At 39.7% G+C, this 26,384-nt stretch overlaps 1 protein-coding gene, 3 non-coding genes and 1 pseudogene across 5 annotated transcripts; all 5 read left to right on the forward strand.

Moving 5' to 3' along the window:
* Window positions 1-17,289: 17,289 nt before the first annotated feature.
* Window positions 17,290-19,940, forward strand: RPS12 (ribosomal protein S12). Of its 2 annotated transcripts, none has more exons than XM_067010807.1 (6): window positions 17,290-17,310; window positions 17,496-17,546; window positions 17,727-17,843; window positions 18,787-18,889; window positions 19,338-19,439; window positions 19,847-19,940. In XM_067010807.1, exons 2-6 carry the CDS (start codon window positions 17,533-17,535, stop codon window positions 19,907-19,909), a joined length of 399 nt encoding a protein of 132 aa, XP_066866908.1. In that variant the 5' UTR covers window positions 17,290-17,310; window positions 17,496-17,532; the 3' UTR covers window positions 19,910-19,940. The 2 variants fall into 2 exon arrangements, with proteins under 2 accessions (XP_066866908.1, XP_058938890.1); XM_059082907.2 differs by having other exon boundaries at window positions 17,292-17,366.
* LOC131740302 (small nucleolar RNA SNORD101) lies at window positions 18,066-18,138 on the forward strand. Its single transcript, XR_009330893.1, has one exon. It is a non-coding gene; the product is annotated as a small nucleolar RNA SNORD101 (small nucleolar RNA).
* On the forward strand, window positions 19,178-19,254 carry LOC131740309 (small nucleolar RNA SNORD100). Its single transcript, XR_009330900.1, has one exon. It is a non-coding gene; the product is annotated as a small nucleolar RNA SNORD100 (small nucleolar RNA).
* On the forward strand, window positions 19,594-19,723 carry LOC131740308 (small nucleolar RNA SNORA33). Its single transcript, XR_009330899.1, has one exon. It is a non-coding gene; the product is annotated as a small nucleolar RNA SNORA33 (small nucleolar RNA).
* Window positions 19,941-20,040: 100 nt separating the features above from the next.
* The window catches only part of LOC131767818 (small ribosomal subunit protein uS2B-like), a 28,256-nt pseudogene continuing 21,912 nt past the window's right edge, over window positions 20,041-26,384 (forward strand).

Here is a 26,384-nt window from a genome sequence, read left to right on the forward strand (position 1 = left end):
AACCGATACCCCCTGATACCAAGGGATGACTGTACTAGCTGTATGTGACTTTGGACCACAGGTCAGTTTCTCCATCTGCGTGACCGGGATTATAATGCCTATCTTGTAAAATGGCTGTAAGCACTGGTGATAAACTATGTGAAGGGCTTGGCACTCGAACATGACGGCTGCTATGTTACTCTCACCCTCACAATTTTCTGGCACACAAAAAATAAGAGGCTTTACTTATTTTCAACTTATTTACTACTTGGGAAGGGTTAATGTTTGAAGACTGGGAAATTCTTCATTTGGGGCCAAGGTAAAATAAAGTAACTCAAGACCATTGAGTTACTACCTAGTGCCAGGCATTGCAAATTCAAAGATAAGTGAGCCCCATCCAGCCTCTGCCCTTAAGTAGCATACATACCTCCTTCTAGCAGATAAAACAGACACTGATTAACAATTTATTATAATGCAATGAGTTCTATAAGAGAAACATATTGGAAGAACTGTTTACTTTGGCTAAATGAGTCCAGGGTGGCTTCCTGAGGAAGCGATGTTACAGTGGGTATTGAAGATTATGTAAAAATTCCTGGGTGAGCAGGTAGGTTAGGAGAGCTTTTAGAGCCATTCTAAACAGGATTAGCTCTAGCAAAGGTTCTTTGAAGCGGCCTCCAGAATCTTTATTATCTAATCCCTGCCTATTTCTCCAATCTTATTTTATTCTGCATTCTCGCTCCAGTCTAACATCAAGTCATAGAGGATAATTTTTTAAAATTACTTCTTTGATGACTACATCCCCTTTTTATGTTCTTTCTGGATTGCTCTTTATGTAGCTATTGGGTCACTAGACTATTGGGTCCTCTTACTTAATACTCTTTTTCTCTTCTACTTTTCATCTCTTTCTCTTTTTGCTCCATCTTATTGGAAGTTTCCTTAACTTTATGTTCCAATCCTTCAACTGAATTTTTCATTTCTGTTGTCATGTATTTCCCTCTATCCCCATTCCCATTCCCTCTCCATCAGCAATCCTTCTTGCATGTTTAATACAAATTTTTTGTTTTTATATATTTTAATAAAATGCATGTTCTTGTTTTGCATCCATTTACTTTTAATTTACAATAAGATTTTGTGGTACACATATTCATACTCCTATCTTCCTCTCACATCTAACCTCTCTTTCCCATCCTCCTTCTAGATCCTTAGTGTTATGGTCGAAAATATTATCTCATTCGTCTTCTGTGGCTGCTATAACAAATAACCACAAGTTTGGAGCTTAAAATAAGCGGCAGTTCTGCAGGCCAGCAGTTCAACATCAATTTCACTGAGCCAAAATCCAAAATGATCTCTTCATCTCAAGATCTCTAACTTAATCACAACTGCAGGGACCCTTGTTTTCAAATAAGGTAACATTTATAACTTGCAGAGATTAGGATGTGGACATATCTTTGGGATCAATTATCAGCCTACCACAATTATCTGTTCATATTTTTATATGTTCACGTAGACATATATACACATGTGAAACATTTTTTCTTTACAAACTAAAATGGAATAATATGGTCTCTGTTTAAATGTCACCTCCTCAGAGTTCATTCTTACCCCTATATCAAAACACAGACACATAACCCTTTTTTTTGGTAAACATCTTTATTGGAGTATAATTGCTTTACAATGTGTGTTAGTTTCTGCTGTATAACAAAGTGAATCAGCTATTCGTATACATACATATATCCCCATATCCCCTCCCTCTTGTGTCTCCCTCCCACCCTCCCTATCCCACCTTCATTTTCTGCTTAAATGAGCAAAAGTTGTTTCTTTTAATAGCAACAGGGAACCCTGATTGCTACAAATGCTAGGAAGAAAAATAAAGAAGGATGAAGGGACAAAGGGTTATGGGAATGTAAATTGATATGATGAAGGAACAAAGGATTATGGGAATGTAAATTGATATGATGAAGGGACAAAGGGTTATGGGAATGTAAATTGATATGATGAAGGAACAAAGGATTATGGGAATGTAAATTGATATGATGAAGGGACAAAGGGTTATGGGAATGTAAATTGATATGATGAAGGAACAAAGGATTATGGGAATGTAAATTGATATGATGAAGGGACAAAGGGTTATGGGAATGTAAATTGATACACCCGTAACCCTTTGTCCCTTCATCCTTCTTTATTTTTCTTCCTAGCATTTGTAGCAATCAGGGTTCCCTGTTGCTGTTAAAAGAAACAACTTTTGGGCTTCCCTGGTGGCGCAGTGGTTGAGAGTCCGCCTGCCGATGCAGGGGATGCGGGTTCATGCCCCAGTCCGGGAAGATCCCACATGCCGCCGAGCGGCTGGGCCCGTGAGCCACGGCCGCTGAGCCTGTGCGTCCAGAGCCTGTGCTCCGCAACGGGAGAGGCCACAACAGTGAGAGGTCCACGTACCACACACAAAAAATAATAATAAATAAAATAAAAGAAACAACTTTTGCTCATTTAAGCAGACATTGAATGTATCACAGGTTATTAGGTAACGCACAGAGTTATCAGGAGGATTATGCACACCACTTAGAGGCTACGTGCCTAAAATCCCAGCACAGGAGCGACCCAGTACCCAGACTGCGTCAGCACTGCTGGAGGTAGGTACCAGACACTACAGTCAGAATTTCATCCCTACTCCCCTGGAATGCTGCCCCCCCTGCACCGGGGGGATTTCAGGTGGGGCCATCTACTTCTACTTACTTGCTTCCATCACGTGTCAAAATCTGGTATGTTTGAAGTCAGGGAGTGAAAATTCTCCACCTTTGCTCTTTTTCAAGAGCAGTCTAAATATTCGGGGTCCTTTGAATTTCAATAGAAATGTTAGAATCAGCTCTCAATTTCTCCAAAAAAACCCTGGGGGGGATTCTTATTGGGATTTTGTTGACTCTATAGATCAATTTAGAGAGAACTGACATCCAATTAATATTGTCTTTTAATTCATGAACGTGATATAGCTCTCCACTGACGTCAATCTTCTTTAATTTCTTTCAGAAATGTTTTGCATTTGTCATTGTAGAGGTATCTATGACATGCCTCATGTCAAGTTATTCCTAAATATTTTGGTTTTAGAAGTTATTAAAATGGATTTTTTTACATTTACTTTTCCAATCACTTGATTATATATAAAAGTAAATTAATTTTTATATTAATTTTGTACCCTGCAATCTTGCTAAATTTCCTCATTAGTTCAAACAGTTGTTTTATAGATTCTTTTAGATTTTCTGCATAATCATGTCATCTATGAATGAGTTTTACTTCTTCCTTTCTGAAGTGTATGCTTTCATTTTTCACTTACTTTATTGCACTGACTAGGATTACCAGGAAAATTTTGAATAGAAGTGTTGAGAATGGAGATACTCACTTTGTTCCCAGTCTTAGGAAGAAAACACTAGGTCTTCTACCATTAAGTATGAGGTTAGCTGTCGATTTTTCATATGTACATTTTATCAGATTGAGGAAGTTCTCATATTTCTAATGTATTGAGGGACATTAACATGAATTGGTGTTGGGTTTTTATCAGAAGTGTCTTCTGAATTTATTGTTAATAATTTCTCTTATTTATATTTTTAATATGATAAACTGATCAATTTTCTACTGTTAATCCAACCTTGCACTCTTGGGATAAACCCAATTTAGGACACACAGTATTATCTTTTTTATATAAAGTAGGTTCAATTTGCCAAATTGGATAAGGATTTTTCTACCTATGCTTATGAGTAATGTCCTGTAATTCTCTTTTCTTTTGTCAGGTTTTGGTATCATGGTCATCCTGGATTTGTAAAAGAAGTTGGAAGTTTTGCCTACTCCCAATATTTTCTGGATGAGTTTGTATGAGATTAGGGTTACTTTTTCCTTAAATGTCTGAAAGAATTCACCAGTTATTTGACTTACTTTGCCCTTACTTTTTATACTTTAGAAACATATCATTGATGTTAGCCCTTTCTTCTTTTCTAATATTAGCACAAAAGGTTTTATATTTCTCTCTATGCACTGCTTTAACTACATCCTGCAAATAATCATAAAATTTGAAATATTTTCTAATTTTCCTTATTTATTTATTTTTCCCATGGATTAATAAGAAGTGTGTTTATAATTTTCAATTATTGGTGGATTTTCCAGATATATTTATATTATTGATTTCTGATTTAATTTTATTGTGGAATATTTCTATCCTGGAAATTTCAATCTCTTAAAATTTATTGAAAGTTGTTTTGCAGCATGGCATGCATTCCATCTTTGTAAACAGTATCATGTGCACTTGAAAATAATAATATTCTACTGTTGTTGGATGTAGTATTTTATAAAAGTTAATTAGGTCAGAGTGATAGATTTTTTCATACCTTCTATAATTTTACTTATTTTGTCTAATTGTTCTGTCAATTGCTAAGAGGGGGATGTTCAAATCTCCAACGGTAATTTTGAGTTTATCATACCATTTAATTTCTGTATATATATATATATATATATATATATATATATATATATGTTATGTCTCTGCAGTGAACTTGCTCATTTGTCATTTATGATTGTGAAATACCTCTATTATCAGTAATAGTTTGGAAGTATATTTTATCTGATATTAACATAGTCACTACAGCCTTTTTGTTTATTGGTTGCATGGTATATCTTTTCTCATCCTTTTAACTCTTAAACTATTTAAAAATACATCTCTTCCAGTTTCAAGATTGGTTCAAGATGGCGGAGTAGAAGGACATGCGCTCACTCCATCTTGTTAGAGCGCCGGAACCACAACTAACTGCTGAACAATCAACAACAGGAAGACACTGGAACTCACCAAAAAAGATACCCCACATCCAAAGATACAGGAGAAGCCATAATGAGACAGTAGGAGGAGCATAATCACAATAAAATAAAATCCCATAACTGCTGGGTGGGTGACTCACAGACTGGAGAACACTTATACTACAGAAGTCCACCCACTGGAGTGAAGGTTCTGAGCCCCACGTCAGGTTTCCCAACCTGGGGGTCTGGCAACGGGAGGAGGAATTCCTAGAGAATCAGACTTCGAAGGCTAGCGGGATTTCATTGCAGGACTTTGACAAGACTGGGGGAAACAGAGACTGCACTCTTGGAGGGCACACACAAAGTAGTGTGCACATCGGGACCCAGGGGAAGGAGCAGTGACCCCAGGGGAGACTGAACCAGACCTACCTGCTAGTGTTGGAGGGTCTCCTGCAGAGGTGGGCGGTGGCTGTGGCTCACTGTGAGGACAAGGACACTGACAGCAGAAGCTCTGGGAAGTACTCCTTGCCGTGAGCCCTCCCAGAGTCCACCATTAGCCCAACCAAAGAGCTGGGTAGGCTCCAATGCTGGGTCGCCTCAGGCCAAACAACCAACAGGAAGGGAACCCAGCCCCACCCATCATCCGACAAGTGGATTAAACTTTTTCTGAGCTCTGCCCACCAGATCAACACACAGCTCTAACCATCACCAGTCCCTTCCATCAGGAAGCTTGCACAAGCCTCTTAGATAGCCTCATCCACCAGAGAGCAGACAGCAAAAGCAAGAAGAACTACAATTTTGCAGCCTGTGGAAGGAAAACTACATTCACAGGAAGACAGACAAGATGAAAAGGCAGAGGACTTTATATCAGATGAAGGAACAAGATAAAAACCCAGAAAAACAACTAAATAAAGTACAGATATGCAACTTTCCAGAAAACTAATTCAGAATAACAATAGTGAAGATGATCCAGGACCTTGGAAAAAGAATGGAGGCAAAGATCGAGAAGATACAAGAAATGTTTAACAAAGACCTAGAAGAATTAAAGAACAAACAAACAGAGATGAACAATACAATAACTAAAATGAAAACTACACTAGAAAGAATCAATAGCAGAATAACTGAGGCAGAAGAACGGATAAGTGACCTGGAACACAGACAGGTGGAATTCACTGCCACAGAACAGAATAAAGAAAAAAGAATGAAAAGAAATGAAGACAGCCTAAGAGACCTCTGGGACAACATTAAATGCAACACGATTTGCATTATAGGGGTCCCAGAAGAAGAGAGAGAGAAAGGACCAGAGAAAATATTTGAAGAGATTATAGTCGAAAACTTCCCTAACGTGGGAAAGGAAATAGCCACCCAAGTCCAGGAAGTGCAGAGAGTCCCAGGCAGGATAAACCCAAGGAGAAACACGCCAAGACACACAGTAATCAAATTGACAAAAAATAAGACAAAGAAAAAGTATTAAAAGCAACAAGGGACAAACAACAAATAACATACAAGGGAACTCCCATAGGGTTAACAGCTGATTTCTCAGCAGAAACTCTACAAGCCAGAAGGGAGTGGTGCAATATATTTAAGGTGATGAAAGGGAAGAACCTACAACTAAGATTACTCTACCCGGCAAGGATCTCATTCAGGTTCGGTGGAGAAATCCAAAGCTTTACACAGAAGCAAAAGCTAAGAGAATTCTGCACCACCAAACCACCTCTACAACAAATGCTAAAGGAACCTCTCTAAGTGAGATACACAAGAGAAGAAAAGGACCTACAAAATCAAACCCATAATTATTAAGAAAATGGTAATAGGAACATACATATTGATAATTACCTTAAACGTGAATGGATTAAATGCTCCAACCAAAAGACAGGCTCACTGAAAGGATACAAAAACAAGACCCATATGTATGCTGTCTACAAGAGACCCACTTCAGACCTAGGGACACATACAGACTAAAAGTGAGAGGATGGAAAAAGATATTCCATTCAAATGGAAATCAAAAGAAATCTGGAGTAGCAATACTCATATCAGATAAAATAGACTTTAAAATAAAGAAGGTTACAAGAGACAAGGAAGGACACTACATAATGATCAAGGTATCAATCCAAGAAGAAGATATAAAAATTATAAATATATATGCACCCAACATAGGAGCACCTCAATACATAAGGCAACTGCTAAGAGCTATAAAAGAGGAAATCGACAGTAACACATTAATAGTGGGTGACTTGAACACCTCACTCACACCAATGGACAGATCATCCAGATAGAAAATTAATAAGGAAACACAAGCTTTAAATGATACAATAGACCAGATAGATTTAATTAATATTTATAGGACATTCCATCCAAAAACAGCCAATTACACTTTCTTCTCAAGTGCACACGGAACATTCTCCAGGATAGAACACCATACACAAAAATAAACTCAAAGTGGATTCGAGACCTAAATGTAAGACCAGACACTATAAAACTCTTAGAGGAAAACATAGGAAGAACACTCTTTGACATAAATCACCATAAGATCCTTTGACCTACCTCCTAGAGTAATGGAAATAAACAAATGGGACCTAATTCAACTTAAAAGTTTTTGCAAAGCAAAGGAAATTATAAACAAGATGAAAAGAGAACCCTCAGAATGGGAGAAAATATTTGCAAATGAATCAACGAACAAAGGATTAATCTCCAAAGTATATAAACAGCTCATGCAGCTCAATATTAAAGAAAGAAACAACCCAATCCAAAAATGGGCAGAAGGCCTAAATAGACATTTCTCCAAAGAAGACATACAGATGGCCAAGAAGTACATGAAAAGCTGCTCAACGTCACTAATTATTAGAGAAATGCAAATCAAAACTACAATGAGGTATCACCTCACAGCAGTTAGAATGGGCATCATCAGAAAATCTACAAAAAACAAATGCTGGAGAGGGTGTGGAGAAAGGGGAACCCTCTTGCACTGTTGGTGGGAAAGTAAATTGATACAGCCACTATGGAGAACAGTATGCAGGTTCCTTAGAAAACTAAAACCAGAATTACCATATGACCCAGCAATCCCACTCCTGGGCATATACCCTGAGTAACCATAATTCAAAAAGAGTCATGTACCACAATGTTCATTGCAGCACTATTTACAATAGCCAGGTCATGGAAGCAACCTAAATGCCCATCAACAGACAAATGGATAAAGAAGTTGTGGTACATATATACAATGGGATATTACTCAGCCATAAAAAGGAATGAAATTGTGTCATTTGTAGAGATGTGGATGGATCTAGAGACTGTCATACAGAATGAAGTAAGTCAGAAAGAGAAAAACAAATATCATATATTAACACGTATATGTGGAATGTAGAAAAATGGTACAGATGAACTGGTTTGCAGGGCAGAAATAAGACATAGATGTAGAGAACAAACATATGGACACCAAGGGGGGAAAGTGGTGGGATGAACTGGGAGATTGGGATTGACATATATACATTAATATATATAAAATAGATAAGAACCTGCTGTATAAAAAAATAAATAAAATTAAATTTAAAAAAATTGCATCTCCTCCAAAAAAAAAAAAAAAAAAAGAAAAAGGGAAAGTCCTGGCCATCTGCTTTCACTGTGAGGGCATGGGTTCAATCTTCAATCCCTATTATTCGGGGAACTAAGATCTCACAAGACTTGCAGCCAAATAAATAAATATGCATCTCTTAGAACATAGTTGATGTTTTAAAAATCCATTCTAACGATCTCTGTCTTTTAATTTGAGCAGATAGTCTATTTACATTTAAGGTGAGTTTTGACATGGTTGGATTTATTTTAATTTTTATTTATTTATTTTTTGCGTGTGCTAGACGGGCCTCTCACTGTTGTGGCCTCTCCCATTGCGGAGCACAGGCTCCGGACGCACAGGCTCAGTGGCCATGGCTCACAGGCCCAGCCACTCCGCAGCATGTGGGATATTCCCGGACCGGGGCACGAACCCGTCTCCCCTGCATCGGCAGGCGGATTCTCAACCACTGAGCCACCAGGGAAGCCCGACATGGTTGGATTTAAATCTACTGTTTTATTGTTTTATATCTTCCTGTCTGTTTTTTTTTTTTTATTAATTTCTTCTTTCTTATCTTTTTATTTAATTGAAAACAAGTTTTGGAATTACATTTTAATTTATCTGTTGTGTTTTTAGGTATGTCTCTTTGAATTATATTTTAGTGGTTGCTTAGGGTTTACAAAACACATTCCTTACTTTTCTGATCTATTTTGAGTTAATATTGTAGCACTTCATGCAAAACATAAGAACCTTACCCCCATATAGGTCCACTTATGCATCGTCAGCTTCTAATCATTTATGTTCTAGTTTTCATAAGCATTATATCTAGAAATAAGTCCATAATAAAATGTTATAATTTTTGCTTTAAATTGTTACATGTATTTTTTTTATTAATAAGAAAAATAATGTATCATGAATGATACATTGCAGAGACTCTGGATTCTCTTGTATTCTTTCAAAGAATATTGATTTTTTTTTCTTTTTAAATTTTAGCAGAGTTAGTCAACCTTGACTCAAAGTTTATAATCTGTTTCTCCGGTGTTGGGAAGCAGCTGAAATCTCTGTGTATTTTCTTTAGCTTTAGTTGTGTTGCTTTGAGTCTACCCCACGCATTAGCTCGGGGCCAGTCAGAGATTTAGCTGGGTCTATACACAGAATATCGGTCTGCCCCTCTCTGGCTCTCTCCTTTCTGGAAATTTCCCCACTGCCCTCCATTTTCAGCAGCTGCGGTTGCTCTAAACTCTCTCCTCTGGTTTTTAGGACAGTAAAACTGAGGACCTCTGACTCTTAGTTGTTCCATGTGGCACTGGGGGCTCCTCTCATACTAAAAGCCATAAAAATGGGAATTCAGGGGCTTCCCTGGTGGTGCAGTGGTTGAGAATCTGCCTGCTAATGCACGGGACACGGGTCCGAGCCCTGGTCTGGGAAGATCCCACATGCCGCGGAGCAACTAGGTCCGTGAGCCACAACTACTGAGCCTGCGCGTCTGGAGCCTGTGCTCTGCAACAAGAGAGGCCGCGATAGTCAGAGGCCCGCGCACCACGATGAAGAGTGGCCTCCGCTTGCCACAATTAGAGAAAGCCCTCGCACAGAAACGAAGACCCAACACAGCCAAAAATAAGTAAATAAATTTTAAAAAAAAAAGGGAATTCAGCCAGTGCCATTGCTTTTCCCAAGTGTCAATCTCCACCCGCGCCCTCCAGTTCTGTCTGCTTTTGGTCATTCTCCAGTATCTTCAGGTAGTTGTTTCTAAAATGTTTAGGCTTACATTTATTATCTGCAAGAGGGTTAGTCTTGCAGAACCACTAGTAATTAATATTTATTGTATTTTATTAAACTAATTATCTGTGACAGACTGGGTGAAAAATCTTCATTCAGTCAGTTAGTCAGATAGTTTGAGAAGCACTAACTTAAGAGACTTTGTAAAAGTTCCTGTAACCAAGATCCCTGGAACTATTCTGTTTCTACCATTTCCTGAACCTGATTGCTCAGCAAACCCTTTTATTTCCTGAGCCACTTTTTTTTTTTGTTTAATGTTGACCATAGGTTATTCTGTTCCATACATAAGGACTATAATTGATACAATATTATCCAAGTTTTCTATAATGAACATGCTTACTTGTCCTAATATAAAAAAGCAACAGCTGGGACTTCCCTGGTGTCCAGTGGTTAAGACTGTGCTTCCATTGCAGGCGGCAGGCGGCACGGGTTGAATCCCTGGTCAGGGAACTAAGATCCCCATGACGTGCTCACGGACAAACAAACAAACAAAAGAAGGAACAGCTGTACTTACAAATAAAGAAGTCACCTATAACCTGGAGACACAGGAGGGAAGCTGGCATCAGCTACAGCTCAGTGTCTTGTGGCTGAAGTCATATGATATCGGAAAATGACTATGGCAGACCACACAGATGTTCAACATTTACTAAAAGTTAAAATTATTGTTTCAGGGCTTCCCTGGTGGTGCAGTGGTTGAGATTCTGCCTGCTAATGCACGGGACACGGGTCCGAGCCCTGGTCTGGGAAGATCCCACATGCCGCGGAGCAACTACGCCCGTGAGCCACAACTACTGAGCCTGCGCGTCTGGAGCCCGTACTCCGCAACAAGAGAGACCGCGACAGTGAGAGGCCCGCGCACCGTGATGAAGAGTGGCCCCCGCTTGCCGCAACTGGAGAAAGCCCTCGCACAGAAACCAAGACCCAACACAGCCAAAAATAAATAAATAAATAAATAAATTTTTAAAAAATTATTGTTTCAAAGTGATGACACAGAATATCCAAACCAAAGGAGTGTTTAAAAGCATCTCATTCAATTCTCTACTTCATTTTACAGATGAAGCACTTGAGAGGCAGAGACTAGAAGTGTTTTGACCAGAACTACAGAGACAGAAAACGGTAGATAAGTGATTATGGAACTCGGACTTCTTTTTGTTTTTCTTTAATATAGCTCTAGTTTTAAGCACAGCAGTGGTCCTGGCTTCATTTCAATGATTCTCCAATAAGAACTGCAATTGTCAAACACATGTTAGAGCATAAGGACCCATTTTTCAAAAAAAAGTTACACAGATAACAGCAGAGCTGGTCTATAGGAAGTAGCATTGGGATCTGGAATCCTGCACACCCAGGTCCTCCTTGTACCCCAAGTGAATAAATTTAATGTTAATTTAGAGTTTGTTCTATTAGCCACTATTTACTTCATTTATAAATTGCCTGTGTTTTTGGTTTATAATTATTTTATTCATAAACTTTAAGTATTGCCTCTAATTATCTTCCTCGGTACGTTTCGTTCCTACACACCCTGAATCAGCCCTGTAGTGAGTAGCCATGGCGCCCAGAGAGCTCTGCGTAGCATCTGGTAGCAAGAAAAACAAGGGCTGAGGAAACAATCTTAGTAATACTTAAGAACACTTAGGTGAGAATTACACAAAAACCTCAAAATATATAGGCTTCATACTTGGCAATACAATGAATTAGCCCCACTGTCCCACAAAGCCTTTTTTTTTTCTTTTAATAAACTGGGTTTTCAATGGAAGGCTTTAAGTATTAATTTTCCAAACTACTACTTACAGCCTTTATTAATCTATCCCACTCTTATTCGTCTGCTTTATTTATTTTTTATTTTCTTCCCTCTCACCAACTTTCTCCTTCTCCTTTGATTCATCCCTTGATATAATAGGATTCTATTTTCTTTGGTCCAAACCTTTTTTCAGCTACAACTATTTTTCTTCACTATGTTTAAAACCATATGCTACATAAGCCAAGGCTAGACCTACATGTTCTGGGGCTGCAGCAGGATAATATTTTTGAGTTTTCTCATGTTTCTTAACTTCCATTTCCATCCATTATATTTATTTCTACCCCCAAAGGTAGGAACATTTAAAAAGTTTCAAATTAAAAGTGGCTTCCTGGGATGCCCAAAGCCTCACAACAGGCATTCATTTAGGACAATAGTTGCCAACATGGCTTTATTGTTGGTGTGCCTACTACCCAGATGCTTAATCTTATTTCATTCCATGAATTCATTCAGTACATGTTGGTTTAATGACTCCAATATGTAAGTCACTGTACTAAATGCTAGATGCTTTAGGACAGGAGGAAGGTAATATTAAGAACCTTTCCATATATTCTCATGGGAAGTTCTTTATAAGGTAAGTAACTACTTAACAGGCACAGTGGCAAACACTTTCAACAACTATCTCTTTTTACCCCTCATGATATTCTAGTATTATCACCGCTTTACTGACTCGGAACAACAAGTCATTTGCCAAAGGCCCCAGAGAGAGCTGGAATTGGAACTCAGCTCAGCTGGACCCCACCACTCCATGATATTTGTCTTTCGTGTGTACTGGTTTAGCTTCTGTTCCCCTTGCTGGTCTTTCTTTTTTTTAAGTTAGTTTTTATTGGAGTCTAGTTGCTTTACAATGTTGTGTTAGTTTCTACTGTACAGCAAAGTGAATCAGCTGTACAAATACATCTATCCCCTCTTTTTTGGATTTCCTTCCTATTTAGGTCACCACAGTGCATTAAGTAGAGCCCCCTGTGTTATACAGTATGTTCTCATTAGTAATCTGTTTTATACATAGTATCAATAGTGTATATATGTCAATCCCAATCTCCCAATTCCTCCCACCCTCCTCTTCCCCCTTGGTATCCATACATTTGTCCTCTACGTCTACGTCTCTATTTCTGCTTTACAAATACGTTCATCTATAACATTTTTCTAGATTCCACATATATACATTCATATATGGTATTTGTTTTTCTCTTTCTTACTTCACTCTGTTTGACACTAAGTCCATCTATACCTCTACAAATGACCCAATCTCATTCCTTTTTATGGCTGAGTAATATTCCATTGTATATATGTACCACATCTTCTTTATCCATTCGTCTGTCGATGGTCATTTAGGTTGCTTCTGTGACCTGGCTATTGTGAATAGTGCTGCAGTGAACATTGGGGTGCATGTGTCTTTTTGAATTATGGTTTTCTCAGGGTATATGCCCAATAGTGGGATTTCTGGGTCATATGGTAGTTCTATTTTTAGTTTTTTAAGGAACCTCCATACTGTTTTCCATAGTGCCAGCTCTGGTCTTTCAAGTAAGCTTTTTGCAGTTCAACTCAAAGATCTTTCCTATCACTTAATCTGTTCTACATCCCCTTCTTTTTTCACATCTGTCGTGGGTTGAATTGTGTCCCCGCCCAAAATACAAAGCTGAAAGTCCCAACCTCAGCACCCCATATCAAGACCTTATTTGGAAACAGAATTGTTCTAGATGTAATTAATTAAGATGAGGTCATACTGGCATAGGGTGAGCCCCTAATCTAGTATAATATATATAATATATATATACTATAAATATATAAATATTTATATACTATATAAATATTTATATACTATATAAATATATACTATATAATTATAGTATAATTATATATAATATATATATAATCTAGTATCCTTATAAAAAGGAAAAAATTTGGACACAGAGACAGATATGTACACAGGGAGAACATCATGTGAAGATTGGAGTTATACTGCCACAAGCCAAGGAACACCAAGTTTGCTCGCAAACCTCAGAAAATAAACAGGAAGGCATGGAACAGATTCCCTCTCACGGCCTTATAAGTAACTGACTCTGCAGATACCTTAATTTCAAACTTCCTGCCTTCAAAACTGTGAGAGGAGGGCTTCCCTGGTGGCGCATTGGTTGAGAGTCCGCCTGTCGATGCACGGGACACAGGTTCGTGCCCCGGCCCAGGAAGATCCCACATGTCGCGGAGCGGCTGGGCCCGTGAGCCATGGCCGCTGAGCCTGTGTGTCTGGAGCCTGTGCTCCGCAATGGGAGGGGCCACAACACTAGAGGCCCGCGTACCGCAACAAACAAACAAAAAAAACTGTGAGAGGATAACTTTGTTGTTTATGCTATCAGTTTGTGATACTTTGTTAGGGCAGCCCTAGCTAACTAATACATCTACATGTAGATGATTCAGAAACCCAAATTTCTACTGCTCTCTTTTCCTAACACTCCAATACTCCCTTTCTCCAATTACGTGACTTTTTAGCACAATAAGGTAGAACCAGTCATACCGTTGTCAAATGTGAGGTGCAAAGAGTTATCTTTGAAATCTACGATCTCCCTCCCACATTTGGGCAATCATCCAAATGGCTGAAGGGTTAGAAGCACGAGCTTCGAAGTCAATTGGGCTCAAAGATCAGTTTCCACATTTACTAGCTGTGTGATCTTGGGCAACTCTCTGAAGTCTGAGTTTCTTTCCCTGTTAAAGGGGGCTAACACCACCACTACCACATGGAATTTCAATGATTAAGGGAGAAAATATATGATAATACTTTAGCACATAAACTGGCATGTAGAAAGGTACTAAACAAAATTACTTATTATTATCATTATTGTTTCTAAAATAAACTTTAGAATTTATTTTTCATATGTATTTTGGACACACATTTGTGTATATTATGTAAGTATAATGATCTGCTGGTATGAGAGTGACTCTACATATTACGTTCTATTTTGTTTGTCTTTCACCTTTGCCAATATCTAAAATTGAGAGGGCGTGACCTTAAAATAGTGAAGTAGGAGAATCTATATTAGAGAATCCTTGAATCACTAGTGTGCCCTTTAACTTTATCCCTGAGATTAGAACCAGTTATATAACTAGGACATCAAAAGAAAAACGCAGCTCCAGTTCTAAGAAGGGAGGTTTCAAACTGATAGAAAAAGCATTTATTAAGGTGAAATGTTAAGGCCCATGATACCTGAGTCTAAAAGGTATTTAATCATTTTTCCCCTATATAAATACATTGTTTGGCAATGATTATTTTCCCATGTCTTTACCAAATTCCGTGCCTCATCCCTAAGATTCTTTTGGGGGGGGGGTTAGAAATCTAATATGCTTAGCATATTAACTTTTATAAACTTTAGATGAAAAATTTGCTGAAACACTATCACATTTCCTTTCAAAAATACAAACATGGTTAAGGTAAAAAAGACAAGGAGGCATCCATGCCTTTGGCCTTACTCTTTCCTTCACTTAGAATAATTTCTTTCCTTCTACCCTTCCTGTTTGAAATCCTTTCTTTCTCTTTTTTCTGTTTCTTTCTTTTTTCTAAGACAGTTCCAAACGCTGCCACAGCCTAAAGGCCTTCTCTTACCTTCCCACTTTATACATCCCCTGAGGCCTTCAGGTATTCTCATCTTTGGCTCAAATCTTAATCCCACCACAAACACGAGAGCAGCAGAAATAAACATTCTCATCTTTATAAACTCTGCAGTATTTTTTAAAAAACTTATTTATTATCTTCGGCTGCATTGGGTCTTTGTTGCTGCACACGGGATTTCTCTAGTTGTGGCAAGCGGGGCCTACTCTTTCGTTGCGGCGCGTGGGCTTCTCACTGCGGTGGCTTCTCTTGTTGTGGAGCACGGGCTCTAGGTGCCTGGGCTTATTAGTTGTGGCACGCGGGCTCAGCAGTTGTGGCTCATGGGCTGTAGGGCACAGGCTCAGTAGTTGTGGCACACGGGCTTAGTTGCTCCGCGGCATGTGGGATCTTCCCGGACCAGGGCTCGAACCCGTGTCCCCTGCCTTGGCAGGGGGATTATTAACCACTGCACCACCAGGGAAGCCCCTGCAGTATTTTTTTTTTGCACCACCAGGGAAGCCCCTGCAGTATTTTTTTTTTTAAAGCAAAAGTTCAATAGTTAAATGAATAAGTAAAGTGAAGAACTTTTTAGGATGAGTCATGGATGGAAAGAAGCAGTTTCAACACTTTTAAAATGAAAACTTAAAAGTTAAAAATGAACGATGTTAACTTATTAAAATTCCAGTATATCACTATTTTGGCTAACTCTACCTCTCACTCTTACCACGTTACTCATTTTTGCTTTCTTCACAGCACTCAAGAATTTAACGTTATCTGTTTGCTCTTGGCTGTTCACTGTATGCACAGTGCTGGCACCTATGAACTGCTTAATTACTGTCTTGGCGACTTGTCAGAAGAGGAAGTCAAAACACTAGGAAAAGGACGGTACTGATTACATTCGGCTGTATTTCATGCATTTGCGTTGCAAGTGCTGGTAGGGGAATGGCCAATCAAATTCAGAATGTTGCTTCCCGTGAAAATCCGAGTTAAAATTGACTTCTCAGATTGCACTCCTAACTCCGTCAGTCCTGGAAGGCGAAATTAATGCCGGATTTCTCAAAGACTACGTTTTCATCTCTGTATTTCCAGACCCTGTCCCTACGTATGGTACATTGCAGGTGTTTAAATGCACCTGTTAAATCCCGATTTGGACGGGGTTACAAATCCAGGGGGCAATTTACTGTTAAAAAAGAAAACGAAAACAAATAAACCTTTTAGAACGAACTGTATTAGGAAACCGTAACCAACCACCGGGCTGGCCAGAGGTTCCACTTAACTAACAGTCGCCGGGAAAGTGGAATTTGCAATGCGCTCAGAAGTAGTGAGCTTTCGTTTCATGAAAACAGAGAGACGCGCGCGCGGGCGAAGATCACCCACAGAATGAAAAATTCATGAACATTCAGAATGACTTAAAAGTGAAGGGAGAGAGTGTGAAGCTCAGTGAGGCCCAGTTAGTGGGGTCGACAGGAAATTACAACTATAGTGTCAGAAGGGGTTAAAACAGGTGTTCCGACAGAGCCTGGGCTCCGCGGGCCTTACAAGATCGCGCAGACAGGAGAACTTGGCCCTTCTCGCGCTCCGTACGACGAGTTCTCTGGGCCTCCGCGGGCCCCGGCCCCGGCGGGGAATGACGTTTGGAGGCTGCCCGCGTTAGTGCCTGTTATGCGGGCCAATGACCGCCAAACAGAGTCATGGCCGGTCCCGCTAGAAGGCTAGCAGGACCCCTGTCTCAGAACCGTCTCAATCCGGAAACAGAAATTCTCGAGACCCGGCACTGCCAGAGCCAGCTCTTCCACAGAAGGGAGTGCACATGCGCCTAGGGGTCCTGGGAAACCCTTAAATACCGTCTTGAGGGTAAGTTCGTTCTCTTTCCCTGCCGCCGCGGAGCCGCGCGGAGGCGGAGGCGCGGGGTGAGTGGAGGAAAGCGAGGGTGGGGTTTACGGAGCGTGGCTCGCAGATTTTTGCGTGGGATTGGCGAGGAATATCTGTACCTACGTTGAACTTTTTTACCAACCACGTTTTTGTTTTTTGTATTGTAGTGCACTCAAGATTCGGCTCCACCCGTAACCCACCGCCATGGCCGAGGAAGGGTGAGCCCCAGGGCCCGGGGTGGTGGTGCGGCCCAGGCGTGGCCTTCGAGCTGGCAGTGCGGGCTCTGGGTCGGCCGTGGCGCCTTAAGCGCGTCTGACCTATTTTGCTGATGACTGCCAAGTGCAACGCGTTAGGTGGTGTGCGGGAACTGACTAATAGCTTAAATTTTTGTGTTTTAGCATTGCTGCTGGAGGTGTAATGGACGTTAATACTGCTCTGCAAGAGGTGCTGAAGACCGCCCTCATCCACGATGGCCTAGCACGTGGAATTCGCGAAGCTGCCAAAGCCTTAGACAAGTACGTGTATCAGTCTCAATACGGTGGGGTGTTGGAACCGGAACAAAACTGCAGCCGAGGGAAGAAAGCGTGAAGTTCATGGTGTTAGCACAAAGGTTCTGAATGGCATCCGTTCTACAGGAAACCTAGGAAAAGGTATCAATTCAGATCTCTAATGGCCCACTTAAAGTGTGTGGGTTTGGAATGGGGATGAGCACTTGTTTCTTAAAGTGAAACTACAGTGTTTGAATGATGACTTAAATTGTCGGATACCCCTTCACTCCTTTTATGAGTGAAAACTAACAGTCTGACAAACCTGTAGCTTTTGGGGCTAATTTCACTGTTATTCAGGGGATACGTGGGAACCTTTATTTAGCAATTTGCAAATTAAAGCCGTTATGTTAATGTGGTAGAAACATCTGGGTTTGGTATGAACTTTGTACAGTAGCTGTGGAGATCAATGTGGATGTGGGATAATTGTAAATTTACTCAGGTCTCTGGGTGAGTAACATTGGCAAAACAACTGTTAACTATTAGATGAACTTAAATGTCGTGAACGGGTTACTAAGCTAGGTAAATTTAAGACTATTCAATTTGGTGTAGGTTGGCCAGTTGAATCCAATGAAAACAGCACTTGTTGGAAAGTTCCTGATACGAGTCTACTATTTGTATCTTGAAAATACTCTGCAGTATTAAGGGTCTGGGCTAGTAACAGGTAACAACTTAGTAAACTAGTTCCTATATGTAACATTTGAAGCTTTAAGAGTTACTGAAGACAGGGTGATTCTGTAGATGAAGTTAAGGAACATATATGTGCCCAGTGGTAGCTACATCAAACTAAAGTTGTGTTCTTCAGTGGCTGCTTATGTTTTGCCAGTGTAGCCAGTGCAAAGATAACTCTTCTAAAGCACAGTAGTGGATTTAGATCTGAATTTTAGCGTCTACTGTTGGATTTTCATTTCAGGCGCCAAGCCCATCTCTGTGTGCTTGCATCCAACTGTGATGAGCCTATGTATGTCAAGTTGGTGGAGGCCCTTTGTGCTGAGCACCAAATCAACCTGATTAAGGTAAGTTTCTCATTGACTTTTGTTTTTCTGAAAGCCAAAGTAGCTTAATGGAAATTGGGCCAGTTAGGGACATGTGTCCACATAAATGCTATCCATAATGATTTTTGTCATAGCAGAGCACATTTTGCAACAAGCTCTTTGTTTTCTGCAGGTGTGAAAAGCGTCACAAACTTGGCATTGTTGGCTATGATAAAGCTAGTTCTAGAGACATTTTTATTCCTGCAGAATTAAATGCTAATATTATGTTGATACAGAACAAAAGATAGGGTGTTGATAGGGGGTCTTGGTGCTGTGCATGATGACAACTGGCTCCCTCTACCGAACTGATATGAGGAAACTGCCATGTCACCCTCTCTGACGACAGCTGCCTTTCATACAATGTACTGTGTTATCGATAGCATTAAAGCCTTGGAGTGTGGTGATCTTTGTTTTTATTCCCCCCTGATAGGTTGATGACAACAAGAAACTAGGGGAATGGGTAGGCCTCTGTAAAATTGACAGAGAGGGAAAACCCCGTAAAGTGGTTGGCTGCAGCTGTGTGGTGGTTAAGGTAAGTCGGTACCGGTGTGCAGGGTGAAGGCTGCGCTGGGTAGATGCGCTTCACTGTGAGTTAAGTCAAGAATCTCTGAAGCAAAAAATGCGTAATCCTTAGCAGACTTAGAAAAAGCCTTCTGCCTTGCAGAAAAGGGAAATAAGCCATAATTAAGCCAGCCAATGAATCTGCTTACCTGAATGTGATTCTGCAGAAATTTAGAAAATGCTGGCAATAGGAAAGCCATGTTACGAGCCTTAAAAACATTGAAGTCTTTAAGGTCCCTGAAAATGGCTATAAGACATTTTAATGGTGGGAAGCATTTTCATGAGACGTGCTGATTTTTTTAAAAGCTTCATTATAACTAGTGCTAACAATTTAGTGGAGTTTCTAAATTTTAGTAAAATCACATATGTTTTTTTTAGGATTATGGCAAAGAGTCTCAGGCCAAGGATGTCATCGAGGAGTACTTCAAATGCAAGAAATGATCAAATAAAAAAACTGGGCTCTTGTTCCTCATCTCTGGTTTTTTATTTGGGGCAGTAAAGTAAGGTCCCTGTTAATGAAGAACAAAAGATATTCATTGCAAAGTAACTGGAAGCATGCTATCTGTCGCCTGGTTCTAAGTGAAAGCCTATTCTCCCAACCAGTAAGTAACTTCAGTGTTGGCAAGTAGAAGAGCCCAAGTAAAGATAGGTTTAGAGTGAGGTATTAGTGACAGGGTTTCTTGGGTGTGGACATTTATCATGACTATGACGAGGCCATCCTAGAACCTAGAGAAATGGGTTGAGGCTAGTCAAATGTGGGTGTCAATAATTTTAAATCCTCAAGCTGGATTGGATTTAGTCTGTGGGACACTAGAAGGTACATGAAGTCCAGGTACGCTTAATCACGTGCCCATTAGGGAAGGTCAGTGTCTTATTTACCTAAATATTAGGCACAGAAAGAAGATGTGTTTCCATATATTTCTAGTCCCTCTAGAAAGTAGGGAGAAGTAATGGTGACCCATGTACTTCAAGCCTGGATCAAGTTGGGATTGTTTGTGTGAGTACGAAATGTTGAGCCAGGTAGGACTAATGGAAGGCTTAAAATTGGAATCCCTCGTAAATTGCCAACTGGGGTACTTTCAGTGTCTCTCCCCTGGTTTGCCTGTCTTACTATACAGTTATAGGGCACATGTGAAAGGAAAATGAATTCAGTTTGCTTTTAATTGTGATTTCTTTATATCACTGTCTACTTAACATTTTGAGTCCCTATGCTGTATTTGGTGCTGTTTTGAGTCTGTTGATGTAGTGGAAAAACCATATTTTTGTTTGATCCTTTGTGGGAAATTGTGTAATTCAGGCTAGGGAAAACTGTTGGATTACAGCAAAGTGCATTTTCATATTCACCCCTTTTTGAAATTAGTGCTGGGAAGACTTTGTGAAGCTAATCTGTTTGCTGAATGTTAACTCTGATTTGGGATTACATCAGCATTGGTTTTCCGATATTTCCATATCTGCTGTCAGCTGAGCTACGAAACACACTTAAAGAAATATTCTACCCTTGACCCTATTTTACTGTAAATACTACCTGGCTGAGTCCATTGTTGAAAATTCATTTTTAGTGTGTTTTCTGGCTTCTGTCTGCTAGAATGTTATGGTCACCAAGACACTTATGGTCAAACTAGCTTTTTAATGACCTTTTTCTTTTGACTTCTTCCTGACTTCTTTGAAAAATTTGTGGTCTACTTTGGCCTTTGCCATACTGTCCCTTAGTCCCTTGCTTCTCTCTCTGCCCACCCCTTCTATTGTAATAGTTCCAGAGTTCAGGCTGGTCCTGTTTACTTCCCTAAGGCCTGGGACACTTTCCACTTTGTCTGATCAGTGCTACACTAATGGTGCACACTAGACAGTACCCCATGAAAACGTTTTGTGTGCCTCAAAGTGAATTTTATCTTCCCCTCAAGGTCAGTGCTTTTTGTGAGAGGAAGGGGAAGAGCTGTTGACGTGCTAATGTATGCCAAGCTCTGCACCAAGTGTTAACATTTTTTGGTGTTACTTCCTGTCGATTTCCCAAGCCAGAGCCCTCGGATGTCCTCTGCTCCTACCTCTGCCTTTAATAGCCTGTAGACTCCAGGTGGCAATGGCCCCAGTTTTTCATCCACACTGCTCAGTTGGAGTGAAGTGATTATCCTTTTTCTCATGACTAAAATCTATAAGCTCTTTCTGCCTTTGCCCGAAGTACCTTTCTTTTTTGTCTACCTGGCAGTCTTCAAAACCCAGCTCAAAGGAACATAGTTTTAGCCTTGAATTTGTGACTTGTCTATAGCTTCTATGGGATTCATGAGGGAACCCATCCATGCAAAGGTGCCAGGGCAGAAGCAGATGTCTTCATTCTCTTACTGGGGAAAATAATAGTTTGAGGGCATCCCTCATGAGACTCCCCTTTCACTGGGTTGCAAGAAAACCTCCAAGCCAAATCCATTTTCTGTTCTTAACTCTTACACTTTAAAATTTTTGCCTGGTCCTGATTTTATTAAAATTTCTATTATATGTATTTTTGGTAAACCACTTTAAATTCTTTTAAAAATAATCAGGACATCATAGAAAAATTGTAAAAAGGCTACAAGAATTTGCCTATCTTAAACTGGATTGTTGAGGCAATGAAAACGTAGGCAGAGGTGTTACAAACCCGAGAAATGTGGAAACATCTGTCTTACTGAAGACTAGCCTTGTAAATGGAGCTTGAATTTTTTTTTTCTTTGTAGATGAGAGTACAAAAAGTTGGGCTCAAGGAATATGTTAAGCACGAGCAAGCTTTGCATCTTCCTGCTCTCTTCATAGATAGAGGAGGAAGGAGAGGCTATTTAACCAAGATGGGGAAGTAAGATCACAGCCTTCATTCCAGGCTGAGGGTGGGGCAGGGTGATGGCTCAGTGGGGTAGGGCATTGTCCTCCCAGCTGGGGTCCTCATAAAGCCCAATCCACAAGGCATTATGGAATTTGCAGGAGTAATTTCTAGCAAGAGCAATGGAGGCATCATGGCTGGGCTATGCGGGTGCCCAAGAGATGCCATCCGGCTTCCCCAGCCTCCCAGAGAGAAACTTCGATGAAATCTGACTCATTGCCGGTGGCCAGGTGCTGGGGGCAGAGGGGTGGTCACAGTCAAAATTGAAGAATAATTGTACAGAGGGCGATCAGGTATTTAGGGCTTGGGCTACATAAATACTAACACATGAGTGGTCAGAAGGATTGGTGGTACTGGTGCTCCCCAGGCAGAAATCAGTCCTTTTTAAAAAACAGTGGCTTACACTTCAAATGGCATAAGCACACCTAAATTAAAACTTTCTCATATCACAAGTGAGATGTTTCAGCCAGTTTTTCTACCCAGAACATACAGGGCCGAGCCTGCTGATTAAAGTTCCATTACAACCTGGCTTTTGCTTGAAAAGGCTTAGAAATGAGGGAGGTGGGGGACCCTAGGAATTATTAAGACCTGCACTAAAGGGGCAATCTTTTAAGCTCTTAGTTCATATGAAACATGCCTTAAGAGTGTCATTTCTTTTGCCCCTTGTTCACTGACCACTTTCATCACCGCATTCCTAATTTGTTTTCAGTGATAAATAGGCTTTGGGAAGGGGATGAACAAGAGTAGAGACAAGTGCTTTTATAGGTAGAAGCCGGGTTTCCTCTTGAGGAACTAAACTGAGTTGTGAAACATGAAGGTGGAGACTGGTGGTTATTCTGTGGCCCTACCAACCTGGGAGGTTCTGTTAACCTTGCATTTTCTGTTGATAAAGGGTGAGAGAAATTGTAAAGCATCAATTTAGTTTTAACCCATTCATTGATCAATTACAAATGAAAGAATGGTTATAGCTGTAAGTACACTTACTACAGAACTCTTAATAGGATTTGTTGGTTGAAGGAGGGGAACAATTAGGTAAAATGTGATACATCTACATAACAGGGTATTATGGTGCCATAAAAATGGACAGAATGGAAGGGTATTTGTCAATGTATTTTTAAGGCAATAGTTAAAGCATGTACAGTAAGACCACATTTTGTAAAAAAAAAAATAAAAGGCACATGCCTTCAGAGAAGAAAGGTTGGAAGGATATACATTAAAGTTTTAATGGTTACTTCTGGAAAGGTGGGTATTCTGGTTTTCCTTTTTTCTTTAATCAATATGTATTGCTTTTTTAGTAAGAAAACATTCTTAATTAAAGAAATGAAAGGATGGTACAAGGTAGTCTTAGGGTTAATTTTAAGTAGTATTAATATAAAACTTAAAAAAAATTTGTATGTTTTGTGAACATGTAAATTTACTTGTTTAGTAAAATAGCACTTGGATACAACAGGGCAGCTTTAAGAGACCGAGTTCAGACCTAACCAGCAGAGGGCAGTAAGAAGCTATTGTCAGAGGGACAGATCAGTAAAAGTGGAGATAAGCACCGACTATACAGCAGGCTCCCCTTAGGAAAAGGTTGTTCTCCCACTCCTTGAAAATTGTTGGGCTTTAGTTTACTATTTCTGGTTGCTTTTGCTCTTTGTCTTGATATTGTAGAAGCCACACTCCCTAGCTGGTGAGGTCAATTCAACTTGTGCTTTGGGAGGTTGTCAGTAGAGGTGACTAGTTATTTTATATACAATTAAGAAATAGAGACTACAGCATATTCCTAGAGGGAAAGGTTTTGCTCTGTGATAGTGGATTGTATGTTCTTGTTAGGCCCCTTTCTCTTCCACTAAATGAGAATTTGTCTGAAGCTACCTGAAGACTAAAAGGTTTCAGAGCAGGCCTATCCTGAAAAAATGGGCATAATTTGGAGAGCATCAAGGCAACAGCCATACTCTGGAGATTAATTATAATCTACAGTATAACTCCATGGAAGCACTGACTTTGTTGTGTGCTGTTATCTCTAGTGCCTAGAGTAGTGCTTGGTGTAATAGGCACTCTTATAATCTGCTATAATCTGTTGGATGAATAGATTTGACCTATTTGTTCAGTCATTTAATTTGTAGGTTTCCTTCTCAGGCTTTAACTCCCCAGCCTCTTTTGACACTTCAGTTTCTCATGTTCCTTTTTTTCTGGCAACAAGTGAATCTCTCAAGCTGGGCCTCTTCTAAAGTAGAACGGTGCCAAGTTGTCTCAACCTCCCGTCTCTCCAGCTCTACTCTAGGGAGCAGGGTAGAGAAACATATCCTATCACAATATGGGGTACACAGCTCTAAGGCTAAAAAAGTTGTGAAAGCCATTACGAGACTTGGGAACAGTAAAAAGCATGTGAATTCAGGGAAACGCTTTTTACACTGCAGTAATTTCTTTTTGAAGCTTGTTTATTGAGACGCATGCCAATAGCACAGTATTGTATGAGTGACGTGAACTAAACCTTACACAAATGTAGTATTTGGCTTTTTATTTTTCCTTCTTTCAACTCAACTGCTCCCAACTCAAATTTACAAACATAAAAATCCTGTTTGTACCTGGTTGGCTTAGAGAAATATGGGGTAAAAGACCTGTGATATTTCACAGTGCTGCCAGCAGGTTAAAAGGAGCAAACTACACATAAATACGAGATCTGTAAGGGGAAAATAAAGTATTAACATACAAAATGCTGCAAATTAAAAATTCTATCTTCTCTTTTAGATTTGATGCTTGCATATACTTGGTGAGTCCCAGGGGTCAGCAGATGTTTTGCTAAATGGGTGCATGTTGTGTCTTGCTGGGAGGTCTTTACCCACACATAACATCATAAAGTTGCAGTTACACCAGTGTTTCAGGAGGGAGTACATGTATAATTTTTAAGCAGAAATAAAATCTTTTCTATCCCCACCCACAATCTAGGGTTTTGAAATTAAATTACCCAGTTCAAAATTTTATATTCTAATTATGTCATGTAAAGAGTCTAGAAATTTTATTTTCAAATAAACATGAAAATGATAATGTGGATATTAACATGCAGAAGCAAAGTTCAGAACCCTACGTGGAGAGGAAACAGTTTATGTCAAATTTCTTAGATTTTAAAATAACTTATCAAGGCATAAAAATTATACTTACTACCTTTATTGTAGCCTAGTGGTGTCCTGTGAAGTGAGGCTCATTCAAAGTGTTGCAGGTTGCATTGCTGCCATGTGGAGTCTTGGGTAATAGGCTGCAGGGCAGATGGAGGTTTAGCTAACATTCAGTTACAGTTTGAAACTTTCCTTTTGGGTGGTAGTAAAAATAAAACAGGTAAGAAATCAGCTGCTCTTCAAAGAAAACTTGTGTGTTTTGGTAAAACTGCCGAGGGTGTTTATCCTGTCAGAGGTATAACAGTGCACAGCAAGTTTCTTCAGTGAAGCAGATTTGCAAGTAAGAGTACAGATTATTTGTGGCAAGTGAAGGCAACATTTTAAAAGCAAGCTGTATTTCTGAGGAGTGGGGGGCGGAGAGGGAGACAGGGAGAGCGATGGAAGGAGGAGATGGGGGTGGAGGGGAGGGAGAGGTGACGTGTTTAGTTGCTTATAAACTAGTACAAAGCATTGATTTACTCTACACATTTTCTTCAGTTAAAAAAGAAAATGAACATTCACCTTTGATTTTGGAAGGTGAGCATTCACTTAACATTATAAATCAGTCGAAAATAAGTATAATTGAGTTGAATATTAGCTGACCAGTTATCTATTATTGCATTGGGTAGAACCCCAGTAGTTATTTTCTTTGGTCTCAACTGAAATGGTACGTTAATCAAGTGAATGCTCGTAATCATTGCCAGTCCCCAGACTTGTACTGGTGTGTTGAAAGTTTTTCTCAGCAGCAAAATAAAATATTTTACCCTACCTATACAGTTTAACTCTTGTCTTCCTAGTAAGGCATTCACGTTTAGAAATTAACAGCCAGTTTGGATAAGAGATGCAAACTCTTATTTAAGGGAGGATATACATTTAATAAGATTTATATTGCTTTATGTAAACTAGAAAATAACTGAAGCAAGATCTCCCCAAC

Source organism: Kogia breviceps, chromosome 13 (genome assembly GCF_026419965.1).
Source record: "Kogia breviceps isolate mKogBre1 chromosome 13, mKogBre1 haplotype 1, whole genome shotgun sequence".
Taxonomy (NCBI): Eukaryota; Metazoa; Chordata; class Mammalia; order Artiodactyla; family Physeteridae; genus Kogia; species Kogia breviceps.

Coding starts and splice junctions, on each gene's coding strand:
- RPS12 (XM_067010807.1), top strand. Junction 17,844..18,786: donor GCTGCCAAAGCCTTAGACAA/GTACGTGTATCA, acceptor TTTTCATTTCAG/GCGCCAAGCCCATCTCTGTG. Junction 19,440..19,846: donor GCAGCTGTGTGGTGGTTAAG/GTAAGTCGGTAC, acceptor TGTTTTTTTTAG/GATTATGGCAAAGAGTCTCA.